At 39.6% G+C, this 26,439-nt stretch overlaps 1 protein-coding gene across 3 annotated transcripts; it reads left to right on the top strand.

Annotated features, from left to right (window-relative positions):
- Nucleotides 1-4,824: 4,824 nt before the first annotated feature.
- vdrb (vitamin D receptor b) lies at nucleotides 4,825-25,697 on the top strand. Of its 3 annotated transcripts, XM_028404953.1 has the most exons (11): nucleotides 4,848-4,908; nucleotides 5,145-5,320; nucleotides 5,608-5,679; nucleotides 14,063-14,210; nucleotides 15,047-15,177; nucleotides 16,343-16,539; nucleotides 16,837-16,936; nucleotides 17,414-17,594; nucleotides 19,072-19,223; nucleotides 20,170-20,286; nucleotides 20,635-25,697. In XM_028404953.1, exons 4-11 carry the CDS (start codon nucleotides 14,065-14,067, stop codon nucleotides 20,886-20,888), a joined length of 1,278 nt encoding a protein of 425 aa, XP_028260754.1. In that variant the 5' UTR covers nucleotides 4,848-4,908; nucleotides 5,145-5,320; nucleotides 5,608-5,679; nucleotides 14,063-14,064; the 3' UTR covers nucleotides 20,889-25,697. The 3 variants fall into 3 exon arrangements, with proteins under 3 accessions (XP_028260753.1, XP_028260755.1, XP_028260754.1); XM_028404952.1 differs by having other exon boundaries at nucleotides 4,825-5,320; XM_028404954.1 differs by lacking the exon at nucleotides 5,608-5,679 and having other exon boundaries at nucleotides 4,825-5,320.
- Nucleotides 25,698-26,439: the final 742 nt, after the last annotated feature.

The following is a 26,439-nucleotide window of genomic DNA, read 5'->3' as shown; positions in this document are numbered from 1 at the left end:
TTACTTACAGTAATATAGCTTGCTAGCTAGGTACCATGTTACGTACTCGTTCTCCGCGATTCGCAAAATAAAAGCTTTCTTTTCAAAATAAAAGTTTTAAATTTGAGGGGGTCTGTTGACTCCTTTTTTTGTTCAAATTTACAAAAAAATAGAGAGCTCTAATGTGTTTCTTCTCTAATGTGTCTGATAGTAAGAAACAAGTCAATGCAAATATGCTAAAGAATGTTCAGTAAAATGATCTGAACAAGAAACGAAAGGTTTCAATAACCATGTGCATGAGGGTAAACATGGTTTATGCTAGTGTGAATAAAGGTATCATCAAATAAAATATTTCCCGAAATTTAATTTTGATTGTGTTAATAACCTCAATATTGTTTCCTTTATGTTGTTTTTGTTATTTCTGTTGTGTAGAAACGACAAAAGCTCTGGTTTATTGGAATTTTGAACTTGCTTGGAACTATAGCTCAACATATATAATATATATATATATAATATATATAATATAATATAGCTCGACGTGCATTTATTGCAGACACTGTTTTCTCTGAGCAAAAAATAAATAAATTGTAATGTTCCCGCAAAGAGACATGTATATCATACAGTATTGGGTGAGAAGGGATCATGTTCTCCCTTTTTATCCCAGAAGAGGGAACTAGAGGAACTTCATCAAATGGCAGCAGTCCTTTCACACAGACAGATCTCCATATTACAGAAAGCATCTGGAGGAAAACCACAGTGTGAGGTTTAAGATTTCTTTGTCTGCGAGTAAAAGCTCACACTCTCTCTGCATCACTCCAGTTGCAACTTGGATCACGTAACAACACAAATACCTGTTTTTAATAAGTATTGTTATTTTTGTGCTCTGTAAAGTCTAAGAACTACAGGAGTCCAGGAACAGCTTCCACCCCCCTCCTGGAAATCTGAAGAACTATTAAAAGGAAAATACCCTTTGGTCTTTTGTGTAAATATTTGAATAAGACAGCGGAATCCCAACAATGTGTAAGATTTGCTGCAAAAAGATACAACCTCACAGTGCTAATGCTGTTTGGGTCAAGAATATATATACATATATATATATATATATATATATATATATATATATATATATATATATATATATATATATATATATATATATATATATATATATATAAAGATATGGAGGGAAGAATGAAAATCATAATTGATTATAATTTAACATTCTGATGGCATGGACACAAGTGCTATCCCAAACATTTTGTCTCTTGAAATAATTGTGTGATAATGTTTCCCAGGCTAAGAGCCTGCAAAGTCTGTGGCCTAGATGATCTTGGTGCTGGTGGTTTTTATAGGTCTTCTTCATGGATCTCCTGTGGTAAATGTCCTGGAGTGTTGGTCATTTATTGCCTGTGAGAAACTATGCTGTTTACATCACCTGCTGTATAGCTTTACATTAAAGGGCAGCAGACCTTGGACACCACACAGTGATGCAGCAGCTGCGGTTACTCTTTGTACGTATGTGAAATGTTCTAAGGATGCTGGGAGCCATGTTGACTTTCCATGTTGGCATCGCACAGCAATTCTGAACCACAGGGACTGCAAACCCTGACACCTTTGATTTTATTGATCTATGTGTTTCCTCATTAACCTTGTTACTTCCTGAAGCCCACCATCTGCTGTCTAAGCAGTCAGAAAGGCCTAGTGCAAGACATCACAGGAAGCATGATGAGATCACAGGACGTTATATCTGTTCACCTGTGTGTGGCTAAAAATTAATGCAATACTGCATTTATATTTTTACTAAAACCATCATATTTACGTATATATTATGCTAATGTGAGGTCTAAAATGCAGACCTATTCACTTCTGCAAGACAAAGATTCTCAGACACTCTTTTTTACTTGCAAGGGGAGACGTGCACCACCGTGATGCTTTTTAATCCTGGCAATGTCTGTCACACAGTTAGATCAGTGAGAACTGCCATGCACTATCAAGTGTAGCAGAGAAGGTAGTAACACTGTTCAACAGCAGTGGCCTGCCTGTCATCGAGTCCAGGACCCACTTGCACTTAGGAGTGCTCACACCAGGCCCCTAAGAAAAAAAAATGTAATGCTTTCCAATGTTGGGTTAAGGTGAAGCCATTCGCAGCTGATCTGCAGCAGAAAGCAAAGCGCAGACTGTCTACTTTGCCTGAGGGAAGTGAGTCTGTGAAGGTCTTGCCCAACAGCCTGAGGCATCTCATGACAGATGTACGTAAAGCATGGTGGTGGTCCCTCAGGCAGGATATCTTGAGTTCATAGGTAAAACATAGGTGTGCGGTATATCACACTGAAGGATTATATAAATGGAGCAGCCAAAGACTGAGTGTATCCTTTCAAAATCTTTCCACAGATGGCCTCAGGTACCCAAAGTGGTCAGGTGCACCTTGAAGATCTGCTCTTGTTGGCTCTGGACAAAGCAGCTTCTCTACACATTGGTTCTTGCTGTAATTCTCACAACACGTGTACAGCATGTTCACTCTGTGTGTTAGAGGGGGAGATATATGTGATGCTATGGGCTTCCCTTAATCAGATTCGATTAATTGTGTTGCGTGTTACAACAGTATGTTTGAACAATTTTAGATTAGTTGTATTTCAGATTATTTTTTCATTCAGGGCACATACAATATTCAACAATTTGAATGTGATGAGTTGTACACAAAAGTCATGTATGTTTCCTGTCTGTCATGTGTGTATTGTTCTGTAGCCACTCAGCACTGTCCCTTTTGGGACAATAAAGTAAATAAAAAAAAATTGATTTGATAATACATGCATCTGCAATTCCCCACACTTCACATTATATCACTTCAGAAAGTTATTTTCTTTTCTCTGATGCTTTTTCTTAATCTTAGTGTGTCTGCAATAACACATCACAATATGCATGGGGCAGTGGATGTGCATGCACATGTGTGTGTCCAGCTGAAGTTTCCTATACTGCACTACAGACAGATCTGGCTGTTCTTACGCATATTCCAGCATGAGCTCTGTTACTATGCGAGTTATTTATGTGTCTGCACCAGTGCCACGAATACTAAATCCCACAGTTTCAGTGGGTCAAGTGTTTCTGATTTATGATTTCCACTCTCCTGGTTTCCAAACAGCGAGCCAGCCCACTGTGAAAACCCGGAGTATCTGAGGACACAAAATGGCTGGGCCAGGATGCATGTCTGACACGGGTGTTGCGGAGCCAAATAAATCCCTGTTAGCAGAACGGCTTGATCCAGCCAGACTTGGAAACGACCCAAGCCACAGGACAAGGATCAGCTCTCTGTGAGTATGAACCTAACACCCACACACGTTACTACCAGTTACTACACATGAATCAACAGTTAATGAGCTTATGACACTTATCTAAGGTGCTGGTGGGCTCAGGATGTACTGTACTAGTTCTGAGGTGCAAAGCTGGCATAAAAAACTCCCTGTTTACAGTAAGTCTAATGAGTGATCTGTACTGTTTTTAGCCTAACACCGAGTGCAAAATGTATATTATGTGGAATATTTAAGGGGGAGTTAGTTTAAAAAAAACTGTGGTTTTGGAGGCTATGGGGGGGGGGGGGGGGGGGGGGTACATTGTTGTTTTTTGTTTATGCTGTTTATGACCTGAAGGTACTTTTAACACAACAATAGGTAGTAAAAGGAATTATAGGACTATAAGATACGTGAGTTACAAAGTATAAAATGTATGAAAACAACTCTATTTATTTATAATTGCATATTGATGCAATTGATTTACACCACTAATGTCTGTTATTCTCTGTACAGTCTGCACAGACCTGCTCTTGTTTTCATGATTAGTTGGAAGAGGATGTATGGAACCGGATGGGGCCCTCCTCTCTCTTTCCCTCTCCCCTTCTTATCTGAGGCCTTTACATTGTTTACATTATAGACACACCTCTGACCTTCACCCAGGCCCCCCTCTAATGGCCATAATACCACACACACACACACACACACACACACCACCCTCATCACCTTTTAAAGCACATACCAGAGATCTTAGGTGCTCGAAGCAGTTAATGGATAAATGCCACCTTCATTAGTTTGTAGTTGGGGGGAGATTTTTTCATCAAGGACAAGACCATGCCGACAATATTTAACCACAAACACTATGCAGCTCATTTGTTTAATGGTCTATTTTTAGCTTACTCTGCCATCCCTCATGCATTGCAAATCTATGGCAACATCGCCATGCAGCGGCATCGCTTTTCAGCCTACCACTGTACCGCAGAGTAGACACACCCCTCCAGTACACACGCATCACTGCACACATTTGCAAAGTGTCAAAGAAATAATGTAGCAAAATGCATCAATTGACATATTTGACGCCCGACACAACTCATGTTGTCGTTTCAGTGCCGTTATATCGATCTTGATGGTGTTAGGGGTTGTTTAAATTTGTAATCTAATGCTCGCCGCATGCATCTCCGAACAAAGACAGACCGGCGTATATGAAAGCACGGCCTCAGTGAGACCACTTCCACCTATTGAGACAGTGCACCGTGTCTAATGTTAGCACGGTAATCCCCCACACCGGGTCTCCATTGATTCAGAGATCACAAGCAAAACGATGTTGCTTTAAACCTCACGCGGTCAAAGTTGTTTACCTCTTCGTTACCTCTGACGTCACGACACACCCCTGTTTGAGTGGGCGTACTTCCTAATTATGAGCACTAAAACTGACCAATCAGACCAGAGCAATGTAGACATGAAACCAATCACAAGACGAAAGATACTGCGCGACCACCTGTGATTGGTTACCGTAGGGGCTGGGGGGAAATCCCTCTTTCCCGTAGAGGTCCCAGGGAGGGGGCGGTGCATAACAAAAAGTAATGGCTATCTATTTGGGTCCTGAAGAAGGAGGGATAGCCTATTTCTCGTCGGACAACCGCAGGTGTGATTGAGTTTTTTTCTATGTTACCGCATGCGTTAGCCCTTCAGTGACATTTTTTAGACAGATGATCCATGACTACGGTCGCATAACGGTTAATAAGCTGCATGAACTTGGTGCCGCGTTTTAGGGTTAAGGCAGCCAGCTAGCCACGCTAGCGTTAGCTACTACCACCGCTGCTGTGTGTGTATGTGTGTGTGTCTGGAAGGGCGTACGAGTTTGACGTTTTCTTTCCCAAGTCTTCTCACAGTTTCGTTTGGCGTTTAGCGTAGAGCAGGTCTCTCTCCTTTAAGCTAACCTACTCTAGTCAACATGGAGGAAGCACACTTTCCAAAAGCATGAAGACGAAGACGACGACTGACGACTAAAGAGGATTAAAAGCAACTCGGTCTTGATGGGGAAAAGTTGAGCTGAGGTATGAAACTCGCATGCACAGGAGGAATGCTAAAGCCGAGAGTTGTGTTACACTGATTTCTGTTGCTCAAAACCTCAGGGGAAACATGTTTAACGCAGTTTAGCTAAGGTTTTATCAGGATGTTTGCCTACGCACTTGTCTAACTGCTATATGATTACCAACGGAGTGTGTATGTTGCTGTTGAAAATAGTCCAGCATTACATAAACAGAGCAACTGCAGGTCAGGTACTAGAGTAAAGGCCCACTCAGTGACTTGCGACATGCCATTTTGCTTTTGTACTGAACAGGATTAACAACTTGGGATACTGAAGAAAGGTTACAAGTCTTACCTATTGTACAAGGGCATGCTAAAATCTCAGGTGAGCTATTTTTCTTCTTTCTTCTAATTCATACCTGCCATTATGCTTTCTGTACATTAGTACAGCATGAAATTGTTTCCATAGTTAGGCATTGTTGTTGTTTAGGTGTCTTGACTTATTAGCTGCCTGTTATACAGTATTACCTGAAATACAGTATTACCTGACTTTATTTATTGTGAGTTGTTAAAATATGACCTAGATCTGTGACACCAATAGACAGCAGCTGTGTTGTGAAAACTTTCAATACACTCAATTTAAGTATAGCACATATTCTTTCTGTTAGTGTTTTCTTAGTTAATATAGTTAATACACTATAATTTCATTATAGTTTTCAGCAAAATCTGTTTTTTATTGTGAGTATAGAGACATGATAACATACTGATAAGATGCATTGGCTTCAGTGAATTGTCTTTATGAGTATACTGCACTTATTTTTGCATGGAAAAATTTACATCACAAACACGTTATAAAAAGGTAGTAGAAAATCATTTCAAAAGATGTTTCGCTTTAACTGGCACGGTTAACTGAGCTACTGGCTGACAGTTACATCATTAATTATCACAAGCCTTCTGTCTATTTTACATATAAAGTTTAAATAGCCTCCTGCTCTTCCTTCGGCTTCTCATCACTTAAAAGTGAATTTGGAGGGACCGAGTGCAGCTAACAGCCAGAAGGATATATTTCTGCCTGCTTTCCTAGTGAGCTTAGTGTTTTGTTTCTCACACCTATCAGTTTCTGATGTATATAGCATGTATATAGTATATTATGCTGTTTTTTATGTCAACTGCTTCACTGTTCACAAAAAAATGGTGTTCAGTATACCATTGTCTTAGCTTGACAAAAGGTCAACAATCATATATTTTAATGATGTAAAAATTCACTTAATATCCTGTATTGTTCTTGACCCTAACTTAAATGTGGGCTGTGTAAATTTAAGGTTTTGTTGACCTACAACAAGAAGCTACAAAATGGTTTGTGTCATTATTGACTGTAACTGTAGCAGGTTGTTTACGGAGCAGTGTGCTGTGGTGATGATGGTACAGTCCATTAGGTCGCCTATACAGTGAAATACCCCAGCCCTCCCCCCTTTCGTGACTAGAGTAATTGGTTGCTTCCTCTTACATGTGACCCTATAGAAAGAAAGAGGCTGCTGTACTTAACTGTAAAGACCCACTTGTATGTACCCCTGTGCATGTGTGCTGTTTTCTACATATGTTCAGTTGCCTTTGAGTCTAATGAAGTGTTAAGTTAACCCTAATGTCTTCAGGTCCTCAATTACCTTCTGTGGTTGATGGTTTCTAGGCCAAACACATCACATAGGTAATATTTGTTGTATAGGCAGCACAAGTCATGCAGAAAATAACCTTCTTAGAATGCAAAATATACGTCACTGTTGGATATCTAGGGCAGGTAATGTACTGTATATCCTATATTAGTAGAAAAATATTTATAAACTTATGATCTGTGACTATTTATTATTTTATTTTTTAAATGTATTTAAGACCAGATTTTTAACAAATGTTTCTTATAGTTTATGTTGCTAACAGAAATATTTCCTTAAAGAGAGACGGCATTTTATAGATGTTATATAACTTGACCACCTCACCCAAATGTCCGTTGTCTGTCCAGTTCTGTCCAGTTGGCTTTCTGTGTGCACGGCTGTGTGTGCTCAAGAATGTGTATTCTCTGTCAAATTCATCATAGACATAAACAGGACTTTTGGTGTGTGTTTGAGTGGGCCTCTCCCTGCCTCGTCTCTTTCCCCTCTCCAGAGTCCAGCAAGGGGCCCAGCATAAGGGGCAGGCTGCCGTCACTGCCCCCTCTCCCCCCTTGCTGGTGAGCAGTGGGGCTTGGTTGTACACAGACCACAGGTCTGGACACGGGACATGGGACCCCCCTCCACCCCCCACCTATTCCACCCCAGTTTAGCCCATCCTGTGTGGGGCACAGGTCACCTTGTCATGTGCTATTACTGCTGCTGTAACATGCTCCCTGTGATCGTAGGAAAGAGCATGAGATAGACCAATGGAGGCTGCGGGAAGGAGACTGAGAGAGAGAGAGAGAGAGAAACGAAGAGACAGGACTGGGCTAGTCTGCTCAGCCAGTTGTTTAGCTGCATTACAGACTCAGTTTGTCTGCCTTGTTGTTGTCTTTTGTCCATTGTTTTCTTTGCTCAATCAGTTATCCTCATATACATTTTTCCCAAAGGAAATTTTTAAATACAAATTTAATCTCAGATTACATTTTCTTTTCCCCATCGTTCTTTAAATGTATGTTTTCATGCTGTTTTTTATATATTGTCAGCTTCAATGTGCAAATTGCAATGCCATGTATTTCCATTAGTGTATTTCTTTCTGCATCCTGGGTTTTCCAGACCTGATTTGTTTTATGTTTCTTCTGTATTCTTGCTGACCCAGCCTGAGGTGCACACACACATATGCTTCTATCTTCAACTTTTATAAAATCCTTTCACTATCTTTTCTTTCTCTTTCTGCCTTTATCTGTTTCTTTCTCTTTTGCTGTCTTTTTTCCCTTTAAGAGAAACTTTTGGCAGCATGGAACAATTTTAGAACCATTTGTGGGACTGTGTCATGTGATGTAGACGGAAGATGCTCATTGGACTGTCGTACAGGGCCTCCTCTCTCACTCAGGCGTTCCACAGCGATCCCTCTCTTTCTTCCAGTGCTGTTATAGGTCTGGATGTGATTCTGACTCTGACTCGTATGTGTTGGGATGTGGTCTGTAAGCTCATTGCTGACATTCTTGGGGAGTGATGCCAGAGGTTTTTTATTTCCCGCTTTCCCTTCTCTCTTCTGCACGTCTGTGTGCACTTAAAATGATCCCTCTGAAATGCTGTCTAGATCCTCCCCTTTACTCACTTTGTTATATCTTTCCCTGTGCACAATCACAATTTATTTAAACACCAAGGCCCTAATGGCAACACTTAATTAGGTTTGGTAGAGGGTGGGCGTGGGTTGAGGGTGGGTTTTATAATCATTTGATATTGACTTTGATGAAAGTTAATCTAACATCTGGGCTGGGCTCCAAACCTTTTTCACAGCTACAGTCTCATTTATGGCTCTTCCGTAAGTAGCGGGGTACCTGACAATGGAAACCAGTGGCTTGTTCCTGCTTCCTGTTTTGTAATCACATACATGGGGTGCATCTGGAAATCAAATGGCAAGAACAACAGAGGGAAACAAGTTACCTTATGAGAGGTATTGGCCCTTTGCCATGGTCTACATTGGCACTCTTCCCTGTAGAGTGTCTCACAGCAGCTGTAGATGCAATAACTGCAGCAGGAATGGGCAGATTTATGCATTACTAAATTGCTCCCTGTGCAAAATTGTCAAGTGTTACTACATCTTATATTAGCTCTTTACAAGTCTTCCTTTCTGTTACTCAGATTCACACCATCTGCAGTTGAGACCTAATTTTGTGCTGATTGACATCAAATGCCAGCTAATTAGAAGGTGCAGGTTAGAGGTATCCTTTTGGGTCATTGTGATGCATGCTAAGAGTTGTATGGCGAATGTTATGCAAACATTAGTGGGATATTCCTTCACCTGCCTGCTGTTCATTAATAAATATTTAAACATGGGGTGTTTTACGTACTGTTGGTTACACTTAGAATATTCTGCTGTATGATAAGAGTGTATTTAAGTGCCGGCCGCTAACAGCACTAGACTATTTATCTTCAGAACTGATGGCCTTTTAAACTGTTGAGCATTACACCTCCACAGACACTATCATATCTATAAAGCTAACCTGGGACCGGTTACAGCATCAGGCCCTGGATTATGAGAAACATGCATGCCATTTTAGCTGTAATGGGAATAAATCAAAGGAGGAAAAGATGAGTCACTGCTCCACTGCATGCTAAGTAGCACTTGTTCTCCCTCAACTAGTCTGTTGGGTAAAATGAAGGGGAAACTCCCTAACCTCTCCTCCAACTTCACCACCAAAAGTGGGCTAATGTCTTCATTTTGCAGCTTTCACCACCCAGTTAAAATGACATGCTGCAGTCAGTTTGCGGTAAAATGCATATTTAAAGCAGGCCTCATCTCTTGCTCCTCTGCTAATGCCACTATGTCACTTTTAGTACACTTTGCTTTTTTGTTTCACTTAAAATTCAGTTTCTTAGTTGGAGGTCACCAGTCTATGGTTAAGGTTATATCTAAACACATAATATTAAAACCTACTTCTTGAGAAACAAAATTGAACTAGGATCAACAGCGATACATCATACTACAAATGTGATTCCAACATGAATAGCAAGTTGATTTTTTTCCCTGATCTATCGCAAGATGAGGGCTGTCAAAGATGAGACGTGTATTTATATTTAGCTGGTAATTGAAGTGGCTTATGACTGGATATTTTTAGCAAGCTAACAAAAAGAGCTGTTAATGTTGATCACCTTCTTTGGGCCACTGCTGCATGGCTGCTCAACATACTATTTCTTCCTCGTTTTCACTGCTGCCAACAGGGTACAGTGGGCCATTGTGACACAGAAAGTCAATGTAACAAAGAGGTCACCCCTCCCCTACTTGCTGTATCTAAGTGTACATCCCTGTGTGTTTTTACTCCATTGCCCAATGTCCACCCGTTTCCGCCCGCTCCTCCCTGGTCTGCTTCTCTCATGCATCTCTCTTCCTCCTACACTACTCTCATTGCCCGCTCCTGTGGGTTGGTATTTCCTTTCTCTGAATGCAAACAGCCATTCACAGGGCAATAGCTGGAAATTCATCGGAATTATGTGTGTAGCAAGGTGTTACATGAGCAGAGTAAACATTCCGTCCCTGTGATGTTCTTAAAAGCAATATATTGGGAAGATTACAGAAACCAGAGGGAATTGTGCTGAATAGGAAATGTTGGGTCTCATACTGTTGAACCAGTATTTTTATAGTATGTAGTAATTTGTGCTAAACTATAAATTTATGCATGTAGACTGTCACCCCAGCATCAGAAGACAGGTCATTCAATCATTAACTCAGGCGCCATAAGAGATTCAATGTACTTCACCCAAACCAGTGAGATTTGTCTTATTTCTACTCATTCTAGTCATGTGGCTGAGCCACTTTAATAACCTCCAGTACAGCACCAGTTCACATGCAGTGTATGCAGCTTTAGGTGTCATTAACTTGCTATATTTTTTCATCCCTTTCTCTGCTTAAAACCCCTTTTCCAAAGATATAAATCATGATCGGTACCAAGTCAGGCCCAATTAAAGTTCATTTCATTTGATGGCCAAAGATGGCTGTCAGGATGCAAATCACAATTAAGTCATGTTTTCAATCTGAAAAGTATACAGTCGCACATGAAAAGTTCAAAATTGGTGGCCCCTTCACTTAGTTCACTTATATTTGCCATACTGTAAGCGTGACAAAACATGTACACTCAAAATTGTATAATAAGAAGAGAAGATCATGATTGATCTATTTTGTTTTCTAGTTGTGTAGCACATCAGCACTTTGAAACAGTTTGCAAATTGAACCTCTGTTATTCTTGAAGCATTAGAGAGTGCTATTATATTAGCAGGGACTTGTTGGTCTTGGCTCTTGCAGTCAGAAAATCATAAAAACAATCTGATTCTGTAAGGACAGCTTTGTTGGCACTAGCACAATTAAGCATGTTTATAAAGAAGAAATGAACTAATATGTTACATTTGTTTGGTGTGCATATAGTAGTGTCTGAAAGTGGATTTCAGTAGTTGTGTGAGGGTTAGCAACGCTGTGTTATACAGAAGGAGGAGGGGCTTTGGCAGGGTGCGCCTTGGATGGCAGGACACAGAGCTTAGCCCCTGCAAGCTGTGGCCCGATTTAACCCTAACATTTTACCTAAATCACTAGTACTGCTGAAAGTTTATTGCTTTGGCTCGACTAGAATGTAATGAAGTGAATACACATTCTAATAAATGTATTACATGTCAGCAGTTGGTTAAATATTTTAGGTTGGAGGAGAAATTGTTAAAAAAATCATTTAAAAAAGACAGAATAGTATATTTTCCATAGAAGAATTTTAACAGTCTGCAGTATATCTCACATGTCTTGCTGTCCATCTGTACCCTGAGTATGTCTTTAGGATCTTATTTCTGCCAAAAAATACCATGCTTCTGTTTGTAGAGAGCAACAAATCTGTTCAGCACCTGAGAGGTTTTAGTTCCAACACATTGGAATTCAACTGTTGTTTGCTCCAAAACTTGCTGGACTACAAGTTGTAAAACAGTCAGTGGCATAATGCATGATGTCCCCACTTCTAAAATCAAATCACATGGCCATGATACTTTAATTAGTAAAACCATGTAGCTACTATTAACTATTACTACTACTATTACTACTATTAATTAAGCATATTACTTTTATGTGTATATCAGCAAGTTAAAAAAAATATAGTTGTTGTCAGCACTGCAAACTAATCTTAAATAACTGCGTTGCTAATTAATCCTGAAACACTGAGAAAAATAGTACTGGGTTCCTAGGTTAAGATCGGAAAGTCTGTATTCGCATTTATGATTATCATGCGGTTGATATATCATGGATATCATCAAGAGTGAAAAACTTAGTAACAGCCTAAAGCTGAAAACCTGATTTCCAGCTTTGCGTGCCTGAGTCTGAAATGAGTACAGATCTGCTCTAATAACCTGATGCATTATTTAGCACTCTCTCAGTTCTACTGTGCATTTAGTGTAATGGTCTGTCAAAGCTGAATGCAATCACAGAGGACTGTCCTCAGTGATCAGTACATAATGTTGATGGTGTTTTGGTTTGCAATGAGTGATAAATGTAAATGCCCAGTGGGAGTATTTTGCCTGTGGGCAGCAGAGCTGAATGTATGCTTTATTGTAAAAATCTGTCAAACATTACATTACATAGTAGGAATTACAGATTTGTGGCTTTATGTTAGAGCTGATTGTATTCCTGTACACTTTCTGCTGGTCCATGAGTATTCTGTGTGTTGATATTGTATCACCTCTCCAAATACCAGTTGACTTTTGTTCCTGATAAAATCTTACACACTAAGTTAAATGTAATGCAATCAAAACCATCTCATGTTCGGGGCCATGGGTTGCATTTCACATCTCACAGCAGGACTATCTTAGCTGATCCTGAAAACTCAAATTAGCTTGGCTGTGACAGCCTTGCACATTAATTGTTTGCCTACAGAATTGATTGAATTGAAGAATTGTTATTAAACTGCTACTTCTGTGCTGTTTGATAAACCCTGTGTGGAGTAGTAGGTTCATGGGACTATTTGGTTGACTTAAATGTGAATTGGTCCACTTTGGTGCTTGCAAACCGTCTAGGACACATGGAGTGTGACGGCTTGCAATTAGCTCATTCATGTTTTCACCACTCTGATGTCAAGTATAACAGTGTAGTAAATAGCCTGTGGAGACTGTCACAAAGACATGAAATCTGAAGGATCTTTGAGTCAGCATTTGCCATTTGAATTCAGAAAGAGGGATGTGAGAGAGGGTGGGTGGAGGAATGAAGTGATAGTTGTTCAGTGGGACAATTTTGACACACCGTTGCCTCTCTTGTCATTTGATGCTAGTAGTAATAAACAAAACAAAATGTGATAGATACAGAACACTGGCTAAGTAAAAAAAATGTGCAGATATTTCCGGTTGGAGAATGTGGTGTAGAGGTTAGAGTCAATACTTTACACTATGCCTACAGCAGCATTCCAGTGACTGGGTCCTCTTTTCTTTCTTCTCTTTGAGTTCTGGTTTAACAAAGACTTCATGTCCTTATATAATAATATAACTAAATAAAATTGGCCAAAAACCCATTGTGGTTTGAAGGCATGGTGCTCACAAGTCTTTTTTGTTGTTGTTGTTGCTTAAACAGTTTTTTAATTAGACATGAATGATAAAGAGCCCTGTCAAATTATCTTAAATTATTCAGTTGGGTCCTTACTTCATTGGCTGTTATGTGTGAGCTGGATTGAAATTGTTTGGTTGCGCTTGCCTCCTTCCACCTCCTTCCATCATTTGTTTCGTTTTCACTCTGCACTGGAAGCAAAGAGAGGCATAAGAAAGAAGCTTTGTGAAAAAGACAGTGATTGTTTGTTGATGAGGATGCTAGCCTTGTGGTGACATGCCATTTTTCTCCTTCTCATGATGCTGTAAAGTAATAAATACGCAAAACACTGTAATGAAATGTAACCCAAATTCAGCATTTTTGAGTGAAACGGTATACTTGGGAGGTAAATGATGACTATATATATATATATAATCTGATCTAATGATGTGCACAAGAATGAACTGAGTACAATTCAAGACAGGAATTGTGCAGGCTAAATTCAGGTTTTTGAAATGTACCAACTAGTTTAATCAGTCTTTTTCTTTTATCATTTCACTTTCCCTTCTGTCTCTGTTCAGTGATGGAGCCCACGGTTGTGAGTACTTCCACTGTGGCCCCTGATGAGTTTGACAGGAATGTGCCACGGATCTGCGGTGTGTGTGGTGACAAAGCCACCGGCTTCCACTTCAATGCCATGACCTGCGAGGGCTGCAAGGGTTTTTTCAGGTACACAAATCCATGTCAAGTCAAAATACACATAAATTGTAATGTGTACAGACAGCCACACAGTAAGTGTGCTTTGTATAGCCAGCACAAACCACCCTGATGAGGAAGGAAAATACATATTGACCAAGTTATTGACACATGGCCAACAAACACATACCTGAAACTGCGTACATAATGGCCACCCAAAAGCTTGCTTGCATAAAAATGTAATTGCTGCATACAGTTACATAGGAACACATACAATACCACTGACAACATTAGTGTTCACGACAATGCTAAGCTGCAGGTTGAGAATACAAATGAGCTTGGTCCAGTAGTAAATGCTTGGGTGATCCCTGCTCATTGATACATGTTTAGAACTAAACCAAATCATAATTTTGTGAGTTTGTGTTTATGATTGATATATCCATCCATATGGTCCAATCCCTCTCTGCAGTGTTGATATGAAAAGGCAGAGGAAATAATGGATGTTTAATAATCTCCTTCCTCGTCTGTCAGATGGCCCTTGTGTGAACTCTCACAAAAAGTTTGTCTTTGTGTTTTTGCTTGCATCTGTGTATAAATGTGCATGCATACATGACTAAATCATTATGATTTGCGTCACCATTTGGCAAGACTCATTTGTTATCCCTGGATTCCTTGGCACTCATCCATATTTATGCTGTTTCACTCCCAGACTTGAAGGGAAAAAATATTTATCCAGTCATAATTATTATGTGTACAAAACATCTCTGAAGGTGCCTGAATTTGTTTATTCTAAATTCCTTCCTCAAAGTTATATTATAAACAGAATTCTGTACATGCCTTAAATCAAGTTTTGTATACAATTTTTTTAGGCGCAGTATGAAGCGCAAGGCTAGCTTCACATGTCCCTTTAACGGCAGTTGCACCATCACCAAGGACAACAGGCGCCACTGCCAGGCATGCCGGCTCAAACGCTGTGTGGACATTGGCATGATGAAAGAGTGTAAGTATGACAAGTCACCCATGGGCATGGGATAACATGCATGTATTAAATTAATTAAAGCTCAGTAGGAGGATTCTAGTTTGACCTAACATGAGTCATGTCATGTGATAAAGGCAAAATTGCTAAATATGAATCAACATTATATCCAGAACCAGTTTCCCACTTATTCATTTAGCTAGATTCCCTGCTGTATGGTAATTAGATTAAATCTGATTTTCTCGATCCGTCTTGTTGTCGGTCTTGTTTCCTTTAGTCAAAATGAATAGTAACATTTTACACAGCTGGTGTTTGCTGTCTTGGGGGCCTACTGTCTCTCTTGTAAATATTATGTAATATTTGGATTGAGGTCAAGTGTCTCTGGGTCTTTGCCCCATTAGAATGTTTACATGTGCTGTTTGAACTACTGGAACCTCCCCACATTGTGTACAGTAAGTATACGCTTATGTTAAGTTTCAACACCTCATATACAATGTAGCTGGGCCTCTGCTTTAAAGAGTATTGTTTGTTTTTGTAGTCTGTAAATAGAAGGTTCATCTTTTCTTGTTTTCTTCTAATATCCGGATATTGTCCAGAGGCCCCTTTTAAGCAAAGGGTAAGGCTTACCCTGCCAGCTGAATGTTTTTTCCCTGGAGTGTTTCTGGGAATACCACAGCAGCGGTGGCAATGCCACTGCAATTTGTTGTATGTGAACAGGAGCCAGTAGCATTGCTGTTGCAGTTGTAAAAACATCAGCATTTGTAGGGACCCAGCTCTCTCTCTCTCCCTCTCTCTCGGTTTCTGTGAGCTAATTCAGTGGCTAGAACAACAAGGAGCGAACAGAACAAAGACAATGCACTCAGTTGTTCAGTGCAGCAGGGGTCTCCATATGGACCCATCCCTCCTGTTCTCTTCCTCCAGAAAATAACAACCCTTCTTCAGCCAGCATGAATTTGACATATCTGTCATCACAATGTAAAACACAAGTACACACTGAAAAGTTTTGGTAACGGTTTACCTTTACAGTTTTATGGTAAGTCTGTTATTCTCTGTGGTTATATGTTATATTCCCGATGTTTATCTAAATCACTTTATTATTGTTATTCTTACACAAAAAATCTTATATTGTTTTCTTCCTAAAAGTGTTTTTTTAGTGTATATATAAATTCTTACACTCTTGCCCCTTTAGTTATTCTGACAGATGAGGAAGTGCAGAGGAAGAAGGACCTGATTCAGCGGAGGAAGGATGAGGAGGCACAGCGTGAAGCAGAGAGGGAGGCACGGCGGCCCAGACTCTCTGATGAACAGAGTCAGGTCATTGCCACGCTGGTGGAAGCGCACCACAAAACATACGATGAAACCTACTCTGACTTCTGCCGTTTTAGGGTGTGTGTTGATACCAGTTCATCATAAAGCGGCCTAACATATTTCACATTTCAAATATTTTATGGAATTTTAACACAATTTTAAATCTAGCTAGTTTTATAAAATACACATTTTGTGTTAACATAATTGTTGTTGTCACACTAGTAATATTGTCCTTTCCATATAATGCACACATGCTCTGTTAATTCCTAGTGTTTCATAAACAGCATATTTTATATTTTTTTTTTCAAATATATATCTTAGATCAAATAGGCACAGTAGATCAAATCTTAACACCTGGCCTTTCCTTCCTTGTAGCCTCCAGTGCGTGAGGGCCCAGTTACACGAAGTGCCAGCAGAGCTGCCTCTCTCCACTCCCTCTCTGATGCTTCCTCTGACTCCTTCAATCACTCTCCAGGTAAGATAAACACTATAGAGAGTTCACTTCAGTCTGAGTATGTGAGTTAATGCCATAATTTTTCCCTCTTAAGTCATGTGCATGTTGGCTTGTATAATGTAATAGGCAGCTTTACTGAGAATGATTGTGAATAACATGCACCCTGAAGACACCTGACATCTACTAGTAAACACCAGTTCATTAATACATCCATGATTATAGAGTGAACACAGCGAGGGACACAGTCACATTTTGTTCTGCCAACACTCAGAACAAATAACTCAAAACAACCCAGCTAGGCCTGCGTGATTCACATGTTGTTTTTGTTCTGCTGACACTCATGCATTTTCAGATGATTCTTTCTTTTAAGCCTCCTCTGTTCCAGTGTTGTTCTTTTTTCTTCTGCACAGTGTGAAGTTGTTGTTCACTGTGATATACATTTTTTCACACTTTTTGTCTATATTCCACTGTCCCTTTTTTCCTATCTTTACCTTGCAGAGTCAGTGGACACCAAAATGAATTTTAACAACCTGCTGATGATGTACCAGGAGCAGGGCAGCAGCCCAGATTCCAGTGAGGAGGAGGGTTCCAGCCTCTCTATGCTGCCCCACCTAGCTGACCTGGTCTCGTATAGTATCCAGAAGGTCATTGGCTTTGCTAAGATGATCCCTGGATTCAGGTATGTGTGTTGTGTGTGCATCTTTCTGTCTTGCTGTCACTCTGCATTAGTTGTTAGTAGCCTAAAAAGTTTTGGGTTTTGGCTCTGTTGCTTCTTGGCTGGCCAAAAAGGATTTTACTGAATATATCATAGAACAAAATGAACAAAAAATGTGTTTATTTGTGTGTGTTATAAATAAATGCATGCATATAGGCTAAACAAATGTAATAATTAATACATACATGTTCTTGTGCACTCTGACTTTCACTTTTTATTTGGCAATGACGGTGCAACAGAGCAACAGAGGAAATGCTTCTCTTTAGCTTTTTTGTTTCCTTGTTGATTTGTTGTTTGTATTAGAATTCTTGTGCTCATATGACCAAATGGTCGTATGACAACCCTAACCTAGACATACTTTTAGAATTCAACCTCATGTGTTTTTATTTGCTTGTCTCCAAGTGACTCTTTACCTAAATGTGCTGAAGACTTTGAACACCTGCCTGTTTTTTTTCTAGCCTGATCAGTTGATGTTGTGCCACAGCGATGGCCATGGTCTAAAGGCCAGAGAAAACTGATAAATTGTATATTGCAGATGGCTAGAAATCTTGTGTACTGTGTTCCTTCACTAAGTGAGGTTAAACATTTACTACTGGTTATGTTGTAAGTGTGAAGTTCAGCCCTTTAAGTGTATGAGTAGGTGATTGCATGAGGAAGACACTCCTCCAGTGCTCAGCATTCACCTGCCTGTCTTGCGCATACATGTTGTTTATCTGATGATCACACATTTTTAAGGGCATGTGATCAAAACCTAATACAGGTAAGACAGCATTGTGGAACTATCTTAACTTTGAAATTAGAAGAGAGGAATTGGAAAAAGAGACTGTGGCTGTGGAAGACAAAGGCCAGCTCATATTTTGTGATTATTAGACACATTTACAATGTTTGGCCATGTTTTTATAATTCTTTTTGTCCCACCTTCCACACATGGAAACAGTTGTCTTTCAGAACATTTGTCTCTCAGTGTGTTGACAGGGACTAACACACAGAATCTCAGGAGGTCACCCCAAAGTCGAGGCTGAAACGAGTTGGGGCCTGTATTTCCTGAAAGTTGTCATTCCCACTGGCAACAAGTGATAGACTGGATTACCTTTGGAATGTTTGTCCACTTACAATCTGCACTTTAATCCCTGCAAAACACCGAGACCTCCCCTAAAGATCTGCTGGTTTCAGTCGTGTCTCAAGCCTGTGGTTAGGATTTAATACATTTAGAGGCCCATGCAGAATGTTGAATGCCCATACAGTAATAACCCATCAAATCAGTGGGTGGTAAACTGAAAGTAACTCTTGGAGGTTTGACCTTTGACTGCCTTTAAAATCTTTACTTTAAAAGAACTGATGATGATGATCAAAATAAATGTGCACTGTAAGCAGGTACATGGTTTAACATAAGACCTAGTTGTGGAACTCTTGAGATAATAGATGAGTTCTTTCCCTTTAGAGAGCTGACTGCAGAGGACCAGATCGCTCTGCTCAAGTCCAGCGCCATTGAGGTGATCATGCTGCGGTCAAATCAGAGCTTCAACCTGGAGGACATGTCCTGGAGCTGTGGTGGGCCTGACTTTAAATATCAGATCAGCGATGTCACCAAAGGTCAGTGTTTACGCTGCCATGTGTACAGTTGGACTGCTGTGAAGATGAGCTCATCTTCAGTACTTTATGTGTGTGCCTGGTAGTTCACATTTCCCTAGTGGTCAAAGAAAAGTACACTCACATTAACACTTAGTTAGGTGCCTAAAGAAACCAGTCCACTTGAAAGTCTCTGTGTCATTAGTGTGGGAGAACAGATTACTGTTACTGGTAGGGTACATACCCATTGAGTAAAAGTTGGTAATGCAAGTGTTTTTGCAAAACCAGTCTTACATATCTGGAGAAGCCCCTGTGGGCATGGCTTTCATTTGCCTTTCAAACAAGACCCTGTCTTTCTGGGATTAACCAAAGAATGTCACTCCTGACCTGTTTACCACACAAACAGCCACTGTCTTAACCACGAGGAAACTCTGTTGTGCTGTTCATAAAATATTGCTGTATAGTTAACATAAACAGGGCTAGAATACAAATGCATTTTTTCATGTAGGAAGCTTAGAACCTAAGCTTATGAGCAGCCATAATTGGAAAAAAAAATCAAATCCACTAAATTGTATCAGTTTAATATTTTTAATTACCCAAATAAAGTGCAGAGCTATAATTAAATAAATTATTAGTAACCAACAAAGCATTTGGTGCAATGTTACAGGCAACCTGCTTGGATAGCACTGAGGTTTTAATACACACTTCAGCCTTAAATAAATATGAAGATCGGAGCCTTAGTAAACATAAATAACAATAACTTTTGATCACTGTTGTGCGTCATTTATCGATCTGCATAAAAACAAATCTCTTTCTCAGTCAAAGAAATGGCACATACCATGACCCCTGCATGCAATAAAAAGAGATGATTTCAACAGGCAAACTGAAATATTATTATGTGTAAGAGGAATGGTAACATTCCCTTAAAGGCCTTGGTTTGCAGATGATATTGATGTTCTCATCTCTTTAGCGGGCCACACTCTGGAACTGTTGGAGCCGCTGGTAAAGTTCCAGGTTGGCCTGAAGAAGCTAAACCTGCACGAGGAGGAACATGTGCTGCTTATGGCCATCTGTTTGCTTTCTCCAGGTACTGTGGGCTTGACTAAGAAGAGTAGGGGAAATGTACAGGGTCATTGTGAATTGATGATTGATGTCATTTGCTCTATTTTCTATATTATTTATGATTTATGATTATTTAAATTGTGTCAAAAATAATTGACACGTTACTCACCGTAAATCAGTGAGGCTCACAGTTTTACTTTTTGCTTCCTATGTCAGCAAACAAATGCAACAATACTTGTACAATGTAATTACTCATCATACATTATTGTACAATAATAACAAAAAAACTACAAAGACACACTGTGTTCCTATAAATCTCACAATTTCTGTAACTAGCATAAATATCATGAATGTCCTTCATGCTCTACTGCAGACCGCCCAGGTGTGCAGGATCACGCACGGATTGAAGCCCTCCAGGACCGGCTGTCAGAGATCCTCCAGGCCTACATTAAGCTTCATCACCCAGGAGGACAGCTGCTGTATGCCAAGATGATCCAGAAGCTAGCCGACCTGCGCAGCCTCAACGAGGAGCACTCCAAACAGTACCGCTCACTGTCCTTCCAGCCGGAGCACAGCATGCAGCTCACCCCACTGGTGTTAGAGGTGTTTGGCAGCGAAGTGTCCTAGAAAATACCTCTGAACATCAGTGGTGGAAAAGAAGCAGGAGACAAGATCCTGTGTGAGAGAAAGTGTTGTGTGTGTTTGTGTGCGTGCGTGCATGTGTGTGTGTGAGAGAGAGCGTGTGTGTAAGTGCGCTTGCATAAGTCATGTCTCACTCTTGGTCTAAAAACCGAGGTTGTATGGAGAGGAAGCAGATACAGAGACACAGTAAACAAGGGAATTTCATATAGTACAAGTTAACTACATAAAACTTTTGCCTATATACAGTATTTTTGTCTGTATTTAAATCAACAAAAAGCTGCTTCTAATGGACATTTTGTGTGTTCATGTGCACACATCAATACAACAAGCATACTCAGTTATTCATTTAGCCATTCTGTTAAGCTACCTCTTGGTTTTACTGGGGTTGTTTTATATTTAAATCACCTAGGTGAAACAGTAACTTTTACACAGAACAATTTAGATACAGTACGGATTACATTTCAGTTTACCGGTGTAAAAGCAGTGCCTGCACATTACCTTTTTTTTCAAGGTTTTGATGAAACAAAGTCATACATTATTTTTTTAATCTGCTTCTCTCCAAGGCAGCATTATGTAATATGACTGTGTGTACAATTGAAACATATGCCTTTCACTTTCCACCAAAGGTATGGTCAACTACTACAACCTATTTAAGAAGCTTCCAATACCTAAAAATAATCTTGCTGCTCCATGGCTCGCTTCACTCATGCAGCCGCTCGGCAGGTTGTGTACCCTTGCAGCCTATGAAGGATAATGTCACTATATAGACATGTACAGAGCAGAGTCTGTAAATGTAGTGAGGTTTTAGGGTGCCTGGATTTGAGGTGAGAATTAGCCACTAAATGTGTTCGCTACTTTTACACTGCTAACTGTCATTTTAACCAAGCCGGCATTATGGCTTGCTATTCTTTTTTTGAAATTATTTGTTTTTTTTCTCTTTTGTCTGATCGACAAATGTCTAAATGTTTATTTCCATGTAAATAGTTAATTGCTATCATGTACATCCTAAGCACTGTTATACCACATTTTACTCAAGCATATGTATTGATATACAGTATCTATATTATCACAGATTTTAAAGGGCTAAAATGCCAAATCTAACTGGAATAGTAAATCGAGGCCAAAGCAAGGGGCCTGTCTTCTTCTTAATATATAGCTGCAAACCATACTTGGAATTGGCATAGATATGAATACAGCTGCAGTAGAGGTTTTTGTTGTTCTATACCGTTCCTCACTTCACCTTTAAAAACAATTCCATGAATTGTTCCTCTTCAGTATATATTGAACTTGGTGGGCGGAGAGATTGGAAGCTGCTTCAAACCTCCACAGATAACACACCCCTTTCATTTCTGACTGGGAAGTGGATTTTCTAGAATGTCTGAGAGCCTGGTTATGGTGGTGGTAGTGTGCACCTCTACATCCAGGCCCTCCTGTTTGATGATGTATGCTGCGCAGCCCTCTAGTGGTTGTACCATGTAAATACCAGGTATGCATAGATATAATGTCTGCCGCTGTACATAAATTCGCAAGGCTATTTTTTCTTTTTCTTTTTTTTTTCCAAAAAATTATATATGCAAACACAATTGACAATTTCAGCATTATTATGTTCTGAAACACTAAGCTCTTTATTTTTACTTTTTTTCATGTTTTTTTGGGATGAAAGATTTAGGCTTATCTGGGAGTTGCTTGTGTATTTGATATTAGTTTCAAGGTTTATTTTCTGAAAGATGACAAACTAAACATTCTGTGCTGCTCTCAAATATAAGCCATATAGAGCATCAAGCTAGTTAAACACCTGCTACATCAAAACAGTGACTCCAGAGGCTCAGACTCTTTCTTTTGATAGAATATACTTAGCATATATGCTTCTTATCTAAGGCTTGTGGAACATCAGCTTGTATATGATGGGAACATGTATGCCGTCTTTCTGCTGCTGCTTTTTCATCAGACAGCATCTAATGGCTTATAAACCAAACTGCCACAGGACTTTAAACGCTTAGGTTTACAGGCCAGTATTGTATGGCTTGCTGCATGTAGGGTTATGGTTTAAAAAAAAAAATATGAATTGACATGTCTTCTATATTTAGACAATTCCTCCAAGAAATATTAAGTCAATTTCACAAGTGCAGGTGATTTTGTTCATAGCAACAAATCGTTTGCAGAAAAAAACACTAAAGTTTAGTCTTCTGTTTTGCAGAGGGTATCTGTAATTGGCCATCCAGCCCTCTATGTCGGGCAGAAGAGGTTCCTTCATCTCAGTAGACCAGGGTTAATTTGTGACGATGGCGATGAGATACAGAGAGCATGGGCCTTGATGCTTAGATAGGCTGCATAGCACAAATAGTTAATTGTTTTTGGATGTTCCCATATTCACATAATCATTACCCTGCTGTGATTGAACTTTAAGGAGTCAAAGCTCGAGTGTCTTTAGGCAGTACCACTCGTATGTATAGTATGTCAGTTTGATAAGGGGTGTGATGTGCTTGGTTACTGAACACTGACTTTGAAAAGTCTCCATGTTGATTTTTTTTCTGAATACATACTTTTGTATGTAGATAGGGGTTTGATTTTGTTCCATTTTCTATTTGAGATAGAGGTGCAGTGTCGATTTATGTATGTTAAATACAGTGGGAGGCTCAGTGAATATGTAAGTGCCACGGGGAGAGTTTCCTCCATTCAAGAACAGGGTAAAAGAGGAGTTGCGCTTCGGCATTTGGAAACCGAACAGGAACTCTTGAGGATGTATTATATAGTAACCTCTAAATGAGCTAGTAGGTTTTTGAGGGAACTTAGAGGGAACCCACATTTGTTTTTTGACTAAATAGCCCATTATAAAATATTCTACACACAGTTACACTCTCTTATCTCCAGAGTTTCCTGTTCGGTTTTAGCACAGTAGGCTGGGACTTGGAAAACCATACATCAGCGGAAATCCACACACAGTTAGATGCTGAGATTTCCTTAGATTGGCAACATAACACAGTAACAATACCTGCAATACACAACTCATGGTACACTATCACCAGCAAGCTTTACAGTTTATCATGTTAGCAGACCTTTTTTTGTAGAAATGTTGCCATTGTAAATCTCAAAACATGTATTATTCACAGAAAATTGTTGGCCATCTCCCATGCAAAGTATTTTAAGTCTTTTAGTTTGTACTTTTTGTGTTCCTCCCTTTAAGGGCAGGGATTGTAATGGAATCAACTTAATGTAGTTCTTATTAAAAGGAGTGTCCACAATGGATGTACACCATAATCTACCTAAAAAAACCTACCTCTTTTAGCTCAGATTTTGCTTTAGCGTTAAGCATTTGCCTCTGTTTTTACTTTTATAATATTTGTATTCATGTTGGTATTTATTGCTGTCTAATGAGTCATACTTCAATGATTACCTCAGAGATATCTCACAGATTTGGGAGAGTCCAGCTAATGAAGTCATTCATAGTTTGTTTTGTCATTTTGTACATTTTTTTCTTCTCAGACTTAGCAATGCCTCTTGTTTTCTTTTTTTTTTAACGCACAAAATACCCAGAGTGTTTTCAATATAGTGCCTGCACTCTGACCATCGGGGCTCTGACTAGGATGAAGTTGCATTTACTCTGCAGCATCTCTCTGTGCATCTTTTTCTTTATAATCATGTAGTTTTTCATTAACAGATACTGATGAGATCTACAGTGTCTGGGCAAAGTAAAGAGGACTCTTCAGAGTAAATGCAGGTGTAAAGTAGAAGACTTTGTGGCAGCAGGAGAAGTGAGAGGTGTGTTTGTGCTCCACTCGGTACTGTTAGCGTAGTCTGTGCTCCGTATTACATCACCTTTTACCTTCCGATTTGTCCTATTGCTTCTTTCATACCGTCTTTATGTCTTCACCTCTCCTTCTGTTGTAAAGTCTGTTCCTGCACCTTCATCATTCCCTGCCAGTGTTGGTTAAACCAGGGGAATTGGGAGGGGTGAAATCCTCAGTAACCATGCAATGCTGCTTTCATCATGAGCACCACCAAGCTGTGTGTAATGGATGCTAAATAATGCAGGTATCATCCAAAGTGTCAGCCCCAAGTGGCATGACGAGCCTCATTGGACAACAGTGTCTTTAACACAACTTAGTGATGCTCACTGGGGAAAATATTCCATTCAGATCCTAGTATCATAGTAACGAAACAACTACTCACTTTGGTGATTTCAAACCATTTTCTTTATTCATGTCAAACTGCTTCAGGTAAACACTGAAAGAAAGTAGAGAGTTTTCATTGATCAGTGAAGACTGAGGAACAATGTTGCCATGGTCACATCTACCCTGAGCTGTGTGCCATAACATGATCGTTTTGTTGCAGGGGAGGGTGTTAACAGAGCTTCACGTGTTCCCCAGCTTGATTTGAGCAAGAAGGTTGTCCGAGTGTGAGATTGGCTTCTTACTTAGTACTCTGTCAGCCGTGTATGTCAACCTTTTTTATAAGGAATTAATATGTAAATTTGAATTTGGCATTAAATTTTTACCCTGCATTGTGAACCCAAAATCATGCCATGTTCAATTTAAATGCCTGAACCAACACAAAGCACTTAATATAATGTTTGTAACACATGTATACTGATCAAGCTACTAGCCATAAACTGCCTGTGTAGGTCAGCATGATATGGCTCCAATTTATCAAGAAAGTCACCTAAATTCTAATGTAATTGCAATTTATCTTGTCTCTTTTTTTTTCAAAGATCTTTTTTTCTATTATAAATTGGTGTTTATGTAATGTTATTTTTGTTGGATGTTTTGCAAATCAAAAATAAACAGTTGTATATAGCAGGCTTCTGTGAATAGATTTTCATGCTCATGTTGCTATGAAAGAAATAATAAAGTACAGTTTAGACCTTTCTATGTTAGAAAATTAAATCAACTATACATTCTTTTATGTTTAATTTGTTTAATCTTTTGAAGATAACTTTAATGATGAAGAGGATGTGGAGGTGAGATGGGGGTGACGGGGACAGCAGACAAGTAATGGAAAAGATAAAGGATAGTAGGGATTGGGTTGAGGGAGGGTTTGGGGTGAGAGGGAGGGGAAAAGTAGTAAAATCCATTTCCGTTTTATCTGTAGAGCACCTTTTATACTTATATTTTCTCTAGGTGCCCTAAAATAACACAGAGCCTGACCCCCCAGACAAGCACGTAAAGGCAAACAGTGGGAAGGAAAAACTCCCCTTTAATTGGAAGAAACCTTGAGCAGGACCTGGATCGTACGGGGGGACCATCCTCCCCTCAGCGCTTCACAGCCAGTGCTCCTGCACATGTACACACATCATCTTCTGATCACTACAGGACTGAGTTCTACAAAGTCCTGGATATTGTTGATGTGCAATTCAGAGAACATTTTGAGCAGGAAGGAATGCAAATATTGAGACTTCTGGAACAAGTTCTTTTACCTGGACAGATGCAAAGTGTTGTGGAACAATACCTAGAAATGAATCTAGACATATTCAGAGTTTAGTTTATACTGCCAAAACTGTGCCTGACTGTCGGAACCAGGTTCTTTATGTTATATGCTG

The sequence above is a fragment of the Parambassis ranga genome, chromosome 5 (genome assembly GCF_900634625.1).
Source record: "Parambassis ranga chromosome 5, fParRan2.1, whole genome shotgun sequence".
Lineage (NCBI taxonomy): Eukaryota > Metazoa > Chordata > Actinopteri > Ambassidae > Parambassis > Parambassis ranga.
The sequence above is the reverse complement of the archived record's forward strand: the minus strand, read 5'-3'. Positions and strand labels throughout refer to the sequence as shown.